At 33.4% G+C, this 19,735-nt stretch overlaps 1 protein-coding gene across 1 annotated transcript in view; it reads right to left on the bottom strand.

Annotated features, from left to right (window-relative positions):
- The window catches only part of EYS (eyes shut homolog), a 1,412,275-nt gene that overhangs the window by 1,091,370 nt on the left and 301,170 nt on the right, over positions 1-19,735 (bottom strand). The window contains 1 exon segment of the mRNA XM_057494276.1: positions 385-445. Coding sequence (XP_057350259.1) covers positions 385-445 — 61 coding nt within the window.

Below are 19,735 nucleotides of genomic sequence, written 5' to 3'. Positions count from 1 at the left end.
ATAGCTAAATTCAAAACTTAAAAAAATGATTAGTTTGAAAGAAAAAAAACTTGACAACTTCATGAGCAATTGAGAATAAGAAAAATATTTCAAATATAATGTGACAGGCTGGTTATATACTCCTTACTTTCCATTTTGTCATTTGGTTGTATTAGTGGCCTTTCTCACAGGAAAATAAGAAACTCTGCTGTTTTAGTGGATGTGTAAAAAAGCTCATTTCACTCTAGTTTCTGCCTAAGAGATAATCGGTTGGTCAGTTTTACAAGCTGACTGAGAAAATAAAGGACTAATAATGTTGGGGGACTGAAATGAGTTCAGACAAGAGACAGAATGCTTTTTAAAGTTAATTGTGTTCTCCTTTCCTTCTCCCTTGGTGTTCGTTACCTTTAAATGGAGCCACACACGGGCAGAAGTAATTACCAGGTTGGTCAGTGCAGTCGGCTCCCTTGTTGAAGGGATGTGAAGCACACTTAGCTGCATCTATTTCACACATTCGGTACATTTAAAGAATAATAAGAATATTTTAGTTTTCATAAGGCAAGCTGGGGCCAGGTTGTAATTCTTATACTTGCCCAAACCTTTTAATCCATTTGGGATGATATTGGACACTAAACTCATCAGATAAGAATACCACAGAGTGTCAGAAACCATTTATTTCACATTACTACAAACTGCAACAACTTCTCTTGGAACTACTAAATGCAGATTAATCTCCTCTGAGATGGTAAGCATGCAAAGTCTGCTTAAGCATGAACTAATTTATTTTTCTGCTTTGGAGTCTAGCAGTGGAATAGATGTTTCAGGTTATTGGGATGCAAATCAAATGTTAGAATAACTAAATAAAAAAGAAACACACAGGAAAGACTAGTGAATCAGTAACAAACTACCATATGTCCCCTAGGGCTAGATGTGCTTTACAAGGTACAGTGGTCAAATGTTACTTACCAATAAAGCTAGGGGGACAGATGCATTTGAATTTATCCATGAGCTCTGGAGATGTCCTGTTATGGAGGCAGAGTGATAAATCACATTTCTTTTTATTAATTTCACAGAGCAGGCCTATATGGAAAGAAAGGAAAACAGAAATGTCCAATAACTATACAGTTTTAACATTTTCTTATAACTAGCTCTGAAGTGTGGATTTACCATTAATTCTCCACTTAGAACATGTGGCGCTAAAACTGACCTTTTATATTATGTCACATAGATTATCTGTTAATTTGCATAGATGGAAAACATAGCCTAAAATGACATTGAATTGATTTGTAAGACTTATGACAGCTAATTAATTTTTGCCAATTTTTAACTAGAAAGGTTGGCATTAATATAAAACACACTATATTACCATAATAAATGAATGGCAATCTTTCTAATATTTTTTATTTTTTTCTCTAAAATAGTGAAATTAATCTGGGGTGGGGAAAAATCAATGTTCTATGCATCTAAATAGGAAATAACATATCTTAATTAAGTAGAAAATATATTTGTATTACTATTATGAATGATAAAATGAAATATTAAGTAAAAATTTGATCACAGAACATCTAATTAAACTGTGGAAAAGGTGAAAATTAAAAGTAATAATGAAAGAATACTTTTAACCTTAAAAATATTTATACGGTATTTTGGTTATGGATCAACTTTGTGAGAAAAAAAAAATGGCACATTTGAAACCCTTGGTCTGTTCTTAGTAGTTGGGGATATATCAAAAATCAACTCTCCAGATCTTGTTTTTGCTCACTGTCATAGAATTTTAAGAAATTATCTTCAGTTTTTGTTGATGATAAATAGTATGTTAAATTTTTATAAGTGACCAAATATTTTCTGAAGCTTATCATTCTTAGGAAGGTTAGCCACATTAAAACAGTCTCTTAGATTTAATACGGAAAAAAGAAAAAAAAAACAGTCGTGGCATTCATAATTTTCAAAACAAATGTACTTTCTTACTGCTGAAAGACTATGGAGTGCTCCTGTTTCCAAATTAGTCATTTATATAGGAGGAGATTTAGAAATATTTTGGGGAGTTGCATACTGGGCCACACTGTGTCTTGTAATAACCATGCTTTGATAGTATTTGCTCTGCATACAATGAAAGTATTGACAGTCCTGTTACTTTGTCCAATTCTGGAAAACAAACGTCTGCCCATCAGGAGAATTTTCACATAATGGAAAAATCCATAAATAGTTTAAAACATGAACAGTTCTCTATAAAACAAGTGATATATTTTGACAAAGTCCACAGTGTAAGAGTTACCAGAGTAACAGAATGGAATGTGGTATAAAAAGAAACATTACAAGTGTTAAAAAAGAAGTGTGATGGATTTATAGTTCATAAATGAAAAAAAAACCAAAACCCTGGTTCATTTACAAAAGCAGAATATTCATTCAACATGAAAAATACCTATTCTGTGATGATGTGAAGATGTTGTAAAATAATCCAGGTAGATATTGTCTATTGAAAAATTCTCTTGGGGAAAAAAATTAATATGCATGTCTATGAGATGAGTTATATCATCTAAATTAAGGAGTTACTTCCACCTCAAATTAACCTTCAATTATCACAGTTTTGGTAAAGCATGTGTGCCTGCCTTAAAATCCCTTCTGACACCAACAGCTAAGGTGCCGTGAAGACCAATACAAGTGGTCTCATTTGCAAAGGCATCACTTAGGCCCCAAATCATCAATCTCACAGTTATTACTTAGAAGCAAGCAAAGGATTCACTTCATTATAAAAGTGTCACTGAGGCAATTTGCAACTCAGTATAAGATTGTGTTCAGAATATATGAGATTCTCAATTGTCTGCAAAAAATCAACACATTGTCTAATGCTATCACCTAGATATCTACTCTTTCTGTTTATATTTTGATGTGACTGCAATTAGGGCTTTATTCTCATCTCAGTAGACCTAGGAGAATTAAAAATGTCCATTATTCCCTTAATATTAAACACATATAGGACTTTTACATATGAATGTATAGTGCTAACCAACTGACTTTCTTTGATGCCTTTTCCTTCACAAACTGTTATATTCTTCTGGGTCCTGTCTATGGTTCTTTACAAACAATTAAAAACCTCTCAGTTCCTTGTTTCATTAAATTACTATTGGTTCACAAATTGGTCCCTGTATATGGAGGGCAAGGAGAGACAGAAAAAAGAGGCAGATAGCTCCAGATTGGTAGGTGGTAGTTTTAATAAACGAGTTTTAATAAGCTTGTCTTGAGCACCTGCAAAACTAGCAGATTTCTGCACCCACCCCACAGAATCTTAGATGTTTATACAGAGGCTATAACCAGGCTCAATCACATATGTAATCCAGATGGTCTCAGACACATTACTCTATGAAGGCTGGATCCTTGAAACAGCTCCTACTGTGGGAATGGTGGGCAGACCACACATTCCAAGGACAAAGAGTGGGTAAGGAGCCTCTGCCTGGGCCTAGCTCAAAGGTTAACTGAAGGTCACATCCTCTCCATAACCTCTTCCAACAATTATTGTAGACTAAACTAATTCTCATATTCACAAATTACATCAGATAGTTCATCAGTAAAAACTGATTTTTCAGTAAAATTATTTAAGCAAAGAACATTCAGTAGAATTTGTCTTTTGTTTACTTATACTACTCATATGCACTCCCTTTTGTGTCTGGAGAATTATCTAGTTAAGAACTCTATAAAGTTATAGACTCCCTTTAGATAGGGAAAGTGAAAATGCAAATTATTTTCTTTCCCAGGCTCAGGCACCCCTAAACCTGTGTATGTAACTTAAAATTGGCTAGTATCATAGACCCATCATGGAATTTGAAAGGAAGCTGGTGGTGCAAAGGAACAGGGATGGAAAAAAACCTTAGATGCTGTTCAGGTGGTGGCATTAGGACAACCACACTGATTTTCAAGGGCCCAGAGACAACAGTGCCTCAGACTAGACCACCTAATGTCAGTGCCATACTTCACTACGGACACTGGTGACGCTGTCTGGTTTGTTCTTGTCTCCTGTCTGTGCTCCCTTGTTTACATCAGCCTCCCATATCTGATTCTCAATGCTTCTATAGGTCTGACATGCAATATTCTTTTAATAATCTCTAAATTAAATAATTGTCATGTTAAATCAATGAGTATATTTCTAATACCCACAGTGGATAATACATTACTAATCTATATAACAATTTGTTTTTGCTAATATTATTAAGTATTTATATTTCAATTTTATAGATAAATCAGGAGAAAAAAAGACCAGAAAGTTTTCAGATATTTGTGTTTTCAGATATCATTACTTTTACTATATCATTAATGTTAACCATTATTCCATTTTCCTCTACTTTCAGGGTCAAAGAGAGCCATATTTACCACCTTTGAAATTAGAGACATCTCTCTCTCTCTCTCTCTCTCTCTCTCTATATATATATATATATATATATATATATATACACACACACACACACACACACACACACACACACACACGTATGTATGTATATGTATATAATGTCTTTGCCTGGCTTTGATCCTTGGTAATAGTGGCCTCATTGAATCAATTGGAAAATTGGAAAAAATTTCATCTTCTATGGTATATGTTATGTGTATGGTTGATATTATTTCTTCCTTAAATATTGGATAGAATTCACTGTACAGACATCTGAGACAATGCTTTACTTTGTGAGTAATTATTCAATTGTAAGTCAGTTCATTTACTTATTTTTTTCTATTTCTACATAAGTTGTGTGTTTTTTGTGTCATTCTAGGAATTTTTATGTATCTTCTAAGCTAATTTCTTGGTTCAGAGTTGCCCATAATATTCCCCATGATCTGTAATGCTTCCCCTCTTTCATTCCTGGTTTTTGTGTCTTCTCTCTCTTTTCTTAGTCTAACTAAAGGTTATAAATTTAGTTAATCTTTTCAAAAAATGATAGTCTTTTACATGGTATTGATTTCCTCTATTGTTTTCTATTTTAGTGATTTCTGCTATGATTTTTGTCATTTTCCTTTTTCACTGTGGATTTCATTTTCTCTTTCCAGCTTGTTGAGGTACAAACTTAAGATTGCTAACTTTAGTTATTTCTTCCCAATATAAGCATAAAAGCTATACATTTCTATCTAACCAGCTCTTTTGCATATATTTTGATATGCTGGTATTCATTATCATTCCATTTAAGAAAAATTTCCTGTCATATCTTCTTCAACCTATGTGTTACTTACATGTTGTAAATTTTGCCATATTGCCATATTCTCGAATGTCTTTCTGGTGTTGATTTTTAATTAATTCTACTGTGGTATTGCTTTAAACCTAACAGACTGCGCATGTGGAAAATAAATATGGAATCCGAATAGATGAAATGAAACATACAATTAAAAGGAAATTTTGTGCTTGAAAATTCAAATGACTAAAATGAAAAGTTTTCTAATAGGGCTCATAGGTATAGACATTAGATGGCAGAAAAAAGAACCAGTGAAGTTTAAGATAGATCAATAGGAGTTACATATGATAGCACCCAGTGAAATGCTAAATAACCTCACAAAAATTAGCTATGTTACCAAGTAACTGGCCTTTGTTGAACAACATGAAGTTGGGTTCTAATCTTATTTCTAAGTCCATACTTTTATCTTCATTAAATTACTTTTCTCTCTGTTTCCCACCTATCCTTTTGCATTTCCCCAAACATTAACTACTTACCCTGTTTTTCCTCACTGTGCTCTCTGCATTCGAGGCTTTTCTATACTCCTGTGACATGTTCCCTACATCCATAAGTCTGGTTTTTACTTTCAACCTAATTCCTAGTACATGTTTCAAACTTAACACTATTCTTATTATTCTCTCAAATTAAGCACCTCAAGAAATTAAATCTCACATATAAAATGTCATTGTTAATGATATACTAGTTAATACAGTCAGTAATAGTTTACCATATTTTCTACAGGTGCAAAATTTCAGATTTACTTTGGATTATTTATTCCATGTCTCAGAATATATTGGTATGTTCAACACATACTGGTAAATTTTATTTGCAGAGAAAGCTTATTTTTATACAAATTTATTTACTCTATTGTTGTATATTTTATTGTCATGTTTTGCCTTATAGCCCTTATTAGGGGTCATATCTATAATTTACTTTAAAAATAGTTTAGCAAAGTGATAGAAGCATGCCTTATTTAAAGACAAACATGGAAAATCAGGCCATTATATTGTTAACATGTTCATGTTATGCAAAGTAAATATCATTCAGATAAAATAATGGCTTAACCATATGGAATTTAACCAGTGTATTTTTGGTTTTGGTTTTTTTGAAAGAATTGTTTACCTATTTTATGTATTGTATTAAAGACAGTCCCAAGATAATCAGAAATATATTATGTATTTTTCTGCATATGCCAATATCTGGATGAAAATTTAAAATTCAAAATTTTAATTTTATGTATTTATATATTATATATTGTGCTTACATATTTTATGAAAAATTTTGAAATATTTTAACTAAAATTTTACAGTTCATACAAATATGTATATTAGATTTTTTTTAAAATTGCATAACAGGCTGATTTCAGGCATCAGAAGGGTTTGACAAGATACTGAGAAATAAGGCATTTTTTTTCTCAAAATTTGACATTTAAATTTTAAAATTCAGACAAATCTTAAATTTTCCACCATATTTTATCCTTAAGATACAGTTCATCCTATACCACAATACACATTAAAAAATCTATATGGAAACTTGACAGTCTAAGATGATGCTTCAGTTACTCTTGTGATTTTCATTAAGCCTTACTATTTTCTTTTAATTATAAAAACAATTATGATTTTCTTACTTTAAAGGCATTTAATTCATATCCTGAGTAATGGCTCTATATTGCACAATTAACCTATACAGTTATCTTTCCACCTTCTGGATAGTTTGTAAATAAATAAGGACTGAATCTTAAGAACAAAGAGATTGACTAAGTAAGGGTGTCCAGAGCAGATTGAATATTTCAAAATTTCAAGTTGCTGAAAGCTAACATGAATAAGTTAATGATGAAACATAAACAAAGCTGGGGAGGCAGTGGGAAGAGAGTGATCTTCATGGCTGAGTCCTGGGAATCGATCAAGAAACATTCTTAGGGAAATTCAATGGACAACAGAGAAATGTCAATTTTAAAAATTATAATCATTTTGCTCAGAGAAATATGGAGTAATATTATATCTACAAAATAGATGTAAAAGAAATAATCAAAAAAACTTAAAAGGGTAGAAGCATTAACAGTATAATTGTGGAAATAAAATCCACTATAAGAATAAAGAAATCGAGTATAACTCTGAAAATCTGTTACAAAACCATAATAAAGGAAAATCTGAGAGAAAAATTAAATCACATATAAGACCAATGAAGCACTCTGTTACTCAAACAAATTACAGAGATATAGGATGATTTAGAAATTCTCTTTCAAGGATAGTTTTGTGGATCCATTCTACATAAAAGTAGACATGAAGCGGTATTTTACTGTAAAACTTAAGAGGAATTTAATTTCTTCTCTAAGTAAAAATAAAGAAGTCCAGAAATTTGAGCAAAAATTTAACATACAAAGATGGTGACAGCTTAATAAACTAAACTTTGACCTGATGTGAATAATTGATTCGGTGTAAAATAAACTATTTGATCTCAAAGCTAGAAATACTGCCCTTCAAATGGATTTGGTTGCAACACAGGAAATTTCAAAAAAGAAATGTAATTCTACTGCCATTTCTTTAGTGATGAATATTTACATATTCATAATAATGTTAATGTTGGTGACTCATTTTCAACTTTCAAACTCAACTTTAAAAAAAAATCACAGATGGTTTAATTATATTTATGTTAATGTATTCAATAATGACAAAGTAAACACATAATGTAAGTGATAAAATTTGTTAAGTGGGAAGACTTAATCAGGAAAGAGAAGGGCAAGGACACTAACACCTTTAATTTTAATAAAAGTCAATAGGTATTATGAATTTGATTAAAAAATAGAAACTTAAATGTATTTTTTAACATAGTCAACATAAGAACTGAAAGCAATATCTACTGACAGAAAATTGGAGAGGAATTAATGAGGAGATTCATCTTCCACAATGGAGAACCAGTAACTAACATCTGTAATTAAATCACAAAATTCAAAACAGCAAATAAACCATTTATGAGCAAATAAAGGCATAACACAAGAAATAAAATACTGAACTATTAAAAAATGTCTCATTTAGCAGTTGAAGGTAAGAACTGGTCCAAAATCTGTTGCTTCTTATTGGAAGATATTTGGATTCTCTTACCATGCTAAGTGCTCAGTTTTGTTTTTCATTTGCTTAAGTTTCAATTACATTTTGAAAATGTCTCATGTTTCATGAAATATTTGAATTTAAATGAATAAGTATATGCAAGGCTAGAGTGGATTCCTAAAAATGACTAGCTCTTTGACAATCACTAGGTACTCAGATTTATGGTTCTCAATTTTATAACAAAAAAAAAGAAGTTACCTTTAAACCTAAATTTTCTATTATGCTATATATAAAGCTTTCAGTGATAAATTCACCCATGATTCATATAAACATTCTGTGAATTATTCAATTATGCCAAATGGATGGTATAATTTTAATAAACTTTTTCACTACATTTTGAAGTTAATTTATAATCAGTACCTCCACTTAAATAAGATATTTGAATCAGATCATAGCATCTTTTTACAAAAATAATCACACAGCAGAAACATGGATGTACCAGGAGAGAAGTAAATAACTGCAAAGAAAAATGAACTCCTTAAGGATAAGTTAGAAGCTAATGAATTGTGAAATATCCATATCAATCTCTTGCAAATTAAAAATATATATATATTTATCACCAAACTGTTTGGGGGCCTAAAGGGAGCATTGCTACTCAACTCAGTTATGAATACAATACCTTATATGCCAAAACAGAGCATGATTTCTATTTTATGGAAAAAAAGGATAAATTGCTGCCTTTAACTGCAAAGAATGTTTCATTGAGTTTCTGTGCATCTCATTATTTTAGATACAAGGGATTTGCAGGGAAGAGCTTAAAGTAAGGTGCTCTAAAACTACCTACATTAGTGTGTGGTTTATGTGTCTTCAGACCAAACCAGCTGGGTCACAATTACATAGTGTTTACTATCTTTACATCTACTTTCCTCTATAATAACAGTCTTATAAGATGGGTACTGCTCTTAACTCCAGTGTAAAGATGTACGATATAGATGAAGAGAGGTTATATACCTTGCCTATGTCTTTCACCTAATAAGTGACAGAACTGTGACTCAAACCCAAGCAATTTGCTGTTGGATTTCTTGTTGTTTATAGTTAATTCATTTTAATGGGATCTGTCACACCATAGAATCACCCCATATATTTCTGATTACTCATGCCCATAGAATATTCATCTGATTACTAAATTTCATGTGGCTTTCCCCATATCTCCTGCTCTAGATGTCCCTACCAAAATGCTGCCTCTGGTAATGTCTTCTGCCAAGGATTTTAGATTTCTCGATCCAAATTGTATAGCTGCCTTATCAAGGAAAAAAAGCTGAGATAGGAGTTCCAAAGTAAACCTTTTTATATCAAACACACTGTTAATTCATTCATGTGTCTGTCTGCTCATCTGGGTATACCAGTTTGGCCTGTCCTGGAGAAGATGGGAGAACAAGTGACATAGAACATAGGAACTTAGTCTCAAAGTTAAAAGTACAAAAAAAGAAAGAAAGAAAGAAAGAAAGGTAGTGGGTTTACAAGATTAATCCACGAATATGGGTAAAAATGGCCTATCTTAAAAATTTCAGTTGGTCCACTACCTTGGTCCTAGTATTTCATATGAGGCATATTTGTAGTAGGCAGTACAGAAGAAAAGCTGACAAAGTACACCATTTGCAGGGTTTATTATATAATATTGCAATATTGGCTCAAGAAGAACAGTTTCTTTTGATACTAAGGCCAGAAAAAAATGTCACCACAGGGTCCTCTTTGAGAGAATGTGGCTAACTTTTCTAAGACATCCTTACTGATGGGTTTCATATAACTGTGTCTTAAAAGTTTCCGTCAACATCATCTACTTTTATGCACACCAAAGTTCAAACTGCTAAAAACAATTCTATAGTATTTTAGTACATTTTCCTTAACTACATTTAGAATTGGATTATGGGATATCTCAGGTAGATTTAGATCTTCCCTACAAGGTGTTTTATTTTTTTTTCCTTTAGTCTAATTTTTGTTATTTAATGACTGGAAATAACTTTAAGATTATACTGACAAACATACTGGGGGAACTTGTATCCTGCTCTCACTATAAAATAAAAGCTCCATGTTTCAGCAAACAATTGAATTTACACAATTATTCAGTGCAGGGTGATATACATTTGTGGACATTGAGGAGTCCCACTGTCAAAGCAAAAAGTTTCACCGAAGTTAAACAAGCACAAAAGACTTTATTCAAGGCTATTGTAATAGAAGAGAGAGGCCATAACTCAGTCTGAGCTTGACTCCGCAGTGACAAAGAGTGAGAGAGCTTTCAAGAGCTAGAGTCTCTGATTATGGGCTTCTATGTGTTTGCTAACTGGCCTTCCCCCAAAAGAAAGTGAACTTTCTTAATCTTCAAGACAGAAGGCAGCTGTACAACTTGGATCAAGGTGTTCGCCAAAGTTAGGCCCCTACCCACCCACAGAGACTGGGAGACAGGGACACTATCTTTTTTGATTACACTAAAGGGGATAGCTCCCAGATGCTTGAAAAAGATATCTCCGGTTGTAATATTGGCAGAAGACTTTAAAAAGATGCGCACTCCAGAAGTGCAGATAAATAATATACAATGACAAGTCTTTCTGAAGTAAATGCTCTCAGAAAAGGGAGGAGAGGGACCTCTGAGGTTAGGCCATTTGGGTCGCCTACAGGAATGGGGTGAGAAGAAAGGCAGGGCAGGAGGGCACCTGTCCAAGCTTTAGTCAGCCTGAGGAAACCTTAAAGCTGTGTTGGCCTTTAATCAAATTCTTCTGACGGATAAGATCCTTTCAGAAGATTCCTACAATCCTGGAGTTCCCAAAGAGTGGAAGGAGATCATAATAAAACAATAGTAATTTATATTCTTAACATGAGAGTCATGTCACTTTCTGGAGAAGTCTGAGAAACATGGGTCTCATCTCCACACTTAGTGAAACAGATCACCATGTTCTCCTTCAGGTGGATTCCGAAATACGTCTCCGAGTTGTCTGATCCCAGTTTCGCCTAATCAACCTAATGCTATACTGCTACCAGCTTATATTTTTAAAAGACAAATTTGATGAAATACCCTACAATTTCAGTCTCTAACTGATCCCCACCCCTCATTCTCCTCATCTATTATAGCAGTCCTAACTGAAGAAGATAGGAATTTATGATTTCAGGCATCAGAAGGGTTTGAAAAGATACTGAGAAGTAAGGCTTTTTTTTCCCCAAAATTTGACATTTTAATTTTAAAATTCAGACAAATCTTAAGTTTTCCACCATATTTTATCTTTAAGATACAGTTCATCCTCTATCACAATACACATTAAAAAGTCTATATGGAAACTCGATAGTCCAAGATGATGCTTCAGTTACTCTTGTGACTTCCATTAAGCCTCACATACATCCCCTGGGGTATAGTGCTCTAATCTGAGAAGTACCATCTTAAAGAATAAAGTAAAAAGCTACTAGCATAGTCTACAGAAACATCAAAACCTACGCCTAGTCTTCTTTCCTGGTAATATCTCTGTCATCCTGTCCTTTTTCTAATGTATCCTCTGTCCCAAGCAATTGCAAAAACTTCTTAAACTGTGATTCTGCCTGGCTCCCTTTTAAAACTTTGATCAGAAGCCACAGCAGGGAGCTTCTGGCTCTTCTTTCCAGATACAGTTATTTCTACCTTCTATAGTATTTATACTTTCCTAAGGCAGTTGCTTATGTATCTCTATTTTCCTTAAAAGTATCCATTCTAACATCTTTGGCACTTGGAATAGTTACTGAACATTCTGGTCCTCAGAAAGTATTTGTTAAATGAACGAAAAATTAAGTGATTGAATGTACATAAATGGAAATGGTATTGTACCTCTAAAGGATAGATAATCATTTGCAACCCTATTTGGGAGCCATCATTAGCAAAACACCAATATTCCATGTGATATATAATGAAAATCACAAAGATTGTCAGAAATAGAATTTAAGAAGGACTCTTCCCAATTACTGATTATGTTTCACATGATTTGACAACAATAGGCTGCATTTAAGATGTGCAAGTATTCGATTTTAGAGCTCCCATTGCCAAAATGTAGATGGAATTTAAATGAGATTTCTAATTCGATTCAGTCAGCTGTAGTAAAGTCCACTGTAGTTTGACAAAGTAAGTATTAAGCATAACCAGTTTGAAAACACTTAATAAAATAGTATTCATGCATCCTTTTAATTTTTGAGTTTCTGGATATACAAATTAAATAATCAAGCATTCTCTATCTTCCTTTAAAATAAATTTTAGATTTAATTTCTAAATAATCTTAGTTTTCCTTCCTAAAATATGTCCAGTCTATGTTTCAATTCTGGTTAAAACACACAGATTCAAAGTAGTTTTCCTTTTCATACTTAACTAGCTTTTTAACTCTTTCCTGATATTTTCTTCAGCCAGATTTCTTCAATTGCTTGTTTCATGTAAGCTAAATAAAAATGCAATAGGTTTCTCTTCAAGTGAACCATAAAGTAGGAATGATGCAGTGATCAAAAGGCAGCTCTAGTAGTCGGATCCTTGCTTTTCACAGTGTCTTATACTTTCTATGCTTCCTTTATGGTCTCTGCAATTTATTCACACCCCTTATGTCTTTTGTGGTTTGCCTAGATCCTGAAATTCTTTGTATCTTCTCCTGTCCATTGGTTGTTGCTCTCATTTTTTATTCCTTCTTTCATTCAAATGTACACTTTCTGCCTATTACTGCCAGTTTTCATAATAGAAACTATCAATTGATTTATAGAAAACATCAATGATACCACAACCTCTATGTGCCCATGACCTCCCAAGTCTAAATCTCCATTTCTGACCAGAATTCCAGGATGAAACAACTAGTTAAATATTAGTTGGCAGCATCATTCGGGTATCTATTGGGCATCTTAATGTCAATATGGGCCAAAACAAAACTCTAGGCAGCTCCTCTTTATTCTTCTCATCAAGTAGGATAAATCAGAAAACCTAAGAACTATTGATTTCTACTTACCTTCCTTGACTTGATCAGCAGATCGTGCCAACTTTAGCTCTAAAAATATCATAGATCTGTCTATTTATTTTTACCTTAATTACTAACATGCAAACCTGTCATAATTGTCTCCCTCCCAAATGAGAATAATAATGATTTTAACTGGTTTCCTTACTCTTCCCCTCCAATACAGTTTGCACCACATCCAGAATGATTTTTAGGATGATAATATAATATATAAATCCAGCGTGGTGCCTTCTGGCAGTACTTCAGATGCAGCTCAGCCTCTTTGCCTTACGCGGTAGGGCCCTGACATCTCAACCCCAAACTCACCCTACCCTGTTTTTGTTCATTTAATTTCAAGACATTCTGGACTTCTTTAGGTTCCTGATACCCTGAAGTCATTTCTGTCTGGGGGTTTTGTATTACCAGCCCTCTAAACCTGGAACATTCTTGTCCCTGGGATAAGGCTTTTTACATAGATTTTGTTGTAAATGGAAAAATCCTTAAAGAGGTTAATCTTGACTATCCAGTCAGTCTCTCACATCATCCTATTTTATTCTGTTTTATAGAACTTGTTATTGTACACACACAAACATGTATACATGTGTACATATGCATATATTTATGTTGTTATTTGGTTTTTCTCCCAGTGGAAAGTTAGCTATGTAGAAGGAAGCCCTTGCCTGTCCTGTCATTTATTGTCTCCTCCTCATCAAAACAGTGTTTGGTACCAAGTTGGACCACATTAAATGTTTTAAATGAATTAATGAATTCCTGGAAGGCAGAGCCCATTATTAGTATTTTAAAAATTACATAGAAACACAACCACATGATAATATATAAAACAAGGAAGAATTTATAATAAGAACTTAATGTATTTTAGAATTATTTCTCTAAAATGTCTTTTAATCACAGAAAAACATATTAATCTCATTGCTAACCTTGTCACTAATGCCTAGTCTGGTGGATGAAGTTACTGTTTATCCTACGGAATTATTTTTTGATCAGCATCAAATTCCTTTTTATGTACATTTGTCTTTGTGTATGGTTAATAACATTTAATAATAACCTCTAAACACATTATAAGTAAAGATCTCACTGTCTGACATGGTATATCAGGTTTCTTCTGAGGTAGAAAGGAAGGAGCTCAGGTACTCAGTACTGCTTCTCCACTTCTTCTGGGGGTCCTGGAATGTGACGACTGGCCAGGAAGCAGGGGAAAGGGTCCTTTAATTGCAAATCAACTTCTTTCATTAACAGCCTAGATCACACTTAATGGCCAAGAAGCCCAATATATGGAGTCTAGGAAAATCAATACTTCCACCAGTGATGGATTTAAATGATGTAGAAACCTACAATTAAAGGAATGTCTCTTCTCTATTGTTCCTAGTTTTCATTCAGAGGAACTTGGTCTTAAAATTCTTGCCCTCTTTGTGTCTCCTGTTACTCCTCCCTACAAATGGTAGTGAGTTACCTAAGGAGTGGGAAACAGTCATTGGTTCACAGTTCTTAATTTAGGTGGTGCTAATCTTTGAAAAGTCCAGTTGGCAGGGGAGCTGATCACTGTCTCTGACAGTATTGGCAGGAAGCAACGGCCTAAGTAGGGTGCTCTGCCTGATTAATTAAGTCCCCAGTCACGCTGATGCTTCTGTGTACCCATTTGGATTTCATACTCAGCTCTATCCTTCTAGACACCATCATTAATCAATTTAGTATTTTGCTCTCTGTTGAATGGACATATTATTATTATACATGGATTCAAACTCAGACATGGAAGAAGAATGCTACTTCTTGATTCAAATACTCACAGACCCAACAGGTTTAAGGGTGGTCTGTGAAGCTGTTAATACCAGAAATACACTTTCCCTCTGCTCCTTTCATGGTATTTCAGGTACGATTTAGAATAGTTACCAATTCTGTGAAGGTGAATTGGAAAAATTGTGCACTCAGGCCTTGAGCTGGGAGCTGAGAAGTAAGTATTTAACATGTTGGACAGGGACTGAAAAGGCAAGATGGCCCTACATGGTGAGAGTAGACAGAAAGGCTGTCCACATGCAGTCTCCACCACAAAGTCCAGAAATTAGGCACAGAAGCATCAGGTGACTGGAGACTTAATTCCTTGTGTGAACAAATCCCCAGGGAGTCCTATGTCTGTTTCTCCTTAACAAAGAGACTAAGCATGCTGAGCATGAAGGTGTCTGAAAGTTGTTGGGCAGTGTGAGCTTAACAAAGGAGATGGAAACTAATGGACATGCAGGAAAATTTTAAGGTGACACTGTAAGACCATCACGGGGATCTCTCATGAATTGAAAATTTGCTTGCAGCTGCAATACATTTTTTTGAGTAAAAATATTTATTTCACAGATTTAAAAGTACTGATTGGTTTATGCTGATTAAACTTTTTTCTTTTTTTTTTTTTGCTTTGAAAATTAAATCACGGAATATACTTATATAGAAGTCATTTATCTGGAAAAGCAAAAAACTTCTAAATGCAAATACACAAACTAGAATTTATAGTGATTCTTCTTTACAGTGTTGCACCATGTCTAGAAAACACTTAGAACTGACAACTGCCTTGTAAACTCATATTTTTGACAATACACAGAAGAATATGAGTCACATGTTTTAGCTCTCAATCCCCTCTTCCTGTCATTTTTGCCCCTGTGACTATTGTCATAAATATCAACTGCACTTGATCTTTGAGATATTTCAAGATATATACAACTTAATGGCAAAATAAGCTTATTGGGTGTCTTTAATGTTTATTATAATGTCTCAGTTTAATTAATTCAATGGCAACCAGAAAATAAAGTGACTAAGGACCTTGTTATTTGTTAATGGCAGGGCATTTTCAAAGCCATGGACCCCTGGCTTAGGTTGACACCAAGTTGTTTTTTTTTTGACCCTTCAGTGGATCTTCATAATTGATACATGATTAATGAAATAATGTATATTAATTACATGGTAGTACCTTTCAATCACCAAACATAAATAATCCTATTAGAAATAAGATGAAGCTGGAGAAATTATGTAAGTTTCTTAAAGCTGTGAGCCATAGAAATGTTAGAAATTAATCTCTTATTGTACCTTTTGCAATTTTGAACCTATTTTCAGGTCATGAACAATTGGTAATAACAAGATTACTCTTGGTAATTATACACTTGCAGATTTCCTAATAGTCTATCAGGTGGAATAACAATATGGAAACCCATTTTCCTATAATGCTCAGCCTCAGAAATGAATACTTTTTCTCTATAATGAAGCAGGAGTTTATTAGGCCTGTCTTCAGAGTTAAAAGGAAAAGTAAAACAGACCTATTTCATGGTACAGTAGACTTTATATCAGAGAGCACTTCAGAAAGGAGATATTAGATTTATAGAAATAATCTTGCTTCAGTTTCTAGTCAAAATTATAACACATTCAAAAGTCTGAGTACAAATTGATTCAAGCTTGAATTCATCAGGGAAGCTATCTAAATTGGTTAGATCCAATTTCAAATCCGTTCCTTTCTTAGTAGACACTTGCTAATCATATACTAATTTCACTACAGTGAAAATATTCATTCACAAATAGACACACGTAACATTATGAGGATACTAATGAGATACTGTGCATGCGATGATTGAGAGATGGGCTATGTAATATCTGCTTAGCTCTGGAGGAATAGCAAATGGAATGGGTCATTCAAATATGATAAGTCATATTTGGTATGTAGAATTCTTATTCTTGAAAGGATATAGTACAGAAATTTAGTGGTCTATTTCTTAATTCTACTTTTGTATAGTGTATGAAAATGGCCTTGTTAGGAAGAAAATGGAAATGCATTTTCCAAGAATTAAGATATCTACTTCCATTACCATTAATCTCAATGATCTGTGTCTGCTGTATTAGGTGAAAGAAGGAAGAAAAGTAGACAATGGGACAAAGTTAAGTATATCCAAAAAGTGGTGCACTCACACACATACACACACACACACACACATACACACATCTAAAGAATTCAATTGGAATTTCAATTTATAGGCTAACTCAAAGTCCCTTATAAAATTGTCTTTAAAATCAAGATTAAAATACATGTCTAAATCAAGAATAGGATATTCCCTCTGAACATCTGGACATACATAAATGATTGTACTTCTACAATCCTTGAGCAACTGGTATTAGGACAGAGATTATAGCAGAAAAGCACCACCATATTTAATGAAATCTATGATGCACACATTGATAGCTGCATTAGAAATTGATAAACACACCATCAATTGTTAGGCACTTTCTGGTTTTACAAATGAAAATACATGAAGAGAAGCAAATGTGTGCTTTAGAATGCATGAGATACTGTTGCAGCCAGAAATCAACAGCTGCTAGTCTGAATGTATCTGTCAGGGTCCAGACAGGAGACAGAAAACACATTAGTAATTTGAATAGGGAAAAATTTAATGTAAAGAATTATTAACTAGCACAAATGATTAATTACTAAGAGGATAAAGAGACTTCTGAAGAATAGCAGCATTAGAGCATTCCTATGTTCTATAATATTCACCTATGGCATGAAACATGCCCAACTACATGGACAGAATAGCGCAGGAAGCTAACCGTGGCAGAGAAGACTCTCTCTTCCCAAAGTTACCACGTTTAGACCTCTGGTCTGTCACTCCCTCTGCATCCATATTAGTAACCACCCACACACATACTTACAAATACTCACCTCTGGACTCGACTCACTAATCTTCTTTCAGTAGCCTACATATTATCCTCGCTCTTATTTCTAGACTTTTTATGCAATTTCCATAGCCACAAATCAGTTACTAACATCCTGGCCATTCCCACACACGTCTATGTCCTAGTATACAGGAGACTTCCCTTGAGAAGTCTGCTCTTTCCAGAAGGTGAATCTCAATTAGGTATTTCTCCTTTCTGTTCTCCCTATACTTTCTTTGCATCCCATGGCCTCTCTCTAGTCTACAGGTATCTTTTTTTATTTTCCCAGCTTTATAGGGCATAATTAAAAATATAATTGTAGATATTTAAAATGTACAACCTAATGATTTTGTCACAGGTTAACTAGCACATCTATCACCTCACATAGTTACCTGTATCTTCTTGGTGAAAATGCTAAAGATCTACTCTTAATAGATATAGTTAAAATATAGTTACATATTATTATACACATTTATAGTCATATAATATTAACTATACCACCATGCTGTGCATTAGATCACCAGAACTTACACAGCTTATTACTGAAAGTTTGCACCCTTTGACTCTATCTCCCCATTTCTCCCACCCACCAGCTCCTGGAAACCAGCACTCTACTCTCTGTTTTTATGAGTCTGGCTTTTTAATGCTTTTAAGATTCTACATATAACTGATATCATGCATTATTTCTTTTTCTCTGTCTTGCTTTTTCACTTAACACAATGCCCTCCAGCCTCATCCATGTTGTTACAAATGGCAGGATTCCCTTATTTTTTATGGCCCATTAATACTGCATCACAGCATTACTCACAATAGCCAAGATAGAGAGACAACCTAAGTGTCTGTTAATGGGTGGATAGATAAAGAAAATATGACACACACACACACACAAAAAAAAAAAAAAAAAAAAAATGGAATACTTTTTTATAGGTATCTACAGCTTTCTGTTTACTTGTCTGTATCTCCCACTCAGCTCTAAGCTAAACACTTTTATCTATTATTCACTTTTTAATTCTCCATGTCTGCCAGCATTTATGGCAATCAGTATTTATGAAACTCCTAATTTTAATTATGAAATAAGGGTAAAGATAGAAAATAAAGTTAAAATGAATGGTATTCTACACTAATGAAAAATTAACTATGCAAGTCTGTATCATTTTTTTAATTTCACAATTTATGGTCAAAATAAACTTTACTATCTTTGTCTCTTCTTTAGAATGTATGAAACAAAAACACCCATTCATTTATCTCTGTGTGCACACTGTTTTGGTTTTTCATTATAATAAAGTCTTTATCAAAGCCACATAAAAGTACATTGCTTAAAATAGATTATATCTAAATATATAAAGTATAACTGGTTAAAAAAGTATAAAAGAATATATTTTAGAAAGAAAAATATATGCTGAAAAGAAAAAGAAATTGTAAAGTCACTCTAGAGCTCAAATAGTTATTGATATCTAAGATACCAAATAGGAATTTTAATTTTTCAACCTATTCAATATCAAAAAAATTGTTTGGCATATGCACATAAAGTTAAAAATACATAAAATATTTAAAAATAATCAGAATAGGATATGATCCATTAGGAATGGGATTCTGGAAAAATGGTGATAGTGTTGGGATAGGTTTTAAAGTTCTTAAAATCCACTTAAAATTAGAGCAATGAGGTTATAAAACTAAAAACCCATGCATAACATTTAAAACAAAATGTGGTGATATGGTATCCCCATAAACATTCACCTACAGCAACAACTGTTAAATATATCTACAGAAATATGTGCCATATGCATCTGTTTAACTGATGATCACGGGAAGGAACAGGGCATCATATGAACATGAAGAC

The sequence above is a fragment of the Manis pentadactyla genome, chromosome 16 (assembly GCF_030020395.1).
Source record: "Manis pentadactyla isolate mManPen7 chromosome 16, mManPen7.hap1, whole genome shotgun sequence".
In the NCBI taxonomy this organism is placed as follows: domain Eukaryota; kingdom Metazoa; phylum Chordata; class Mammalia; order Pholidota; family Manidae; genus Manis; species Manis pentadactyla.
This window is presented reverse-complemented; position numbering and strand designations above follow the sequence as displayed.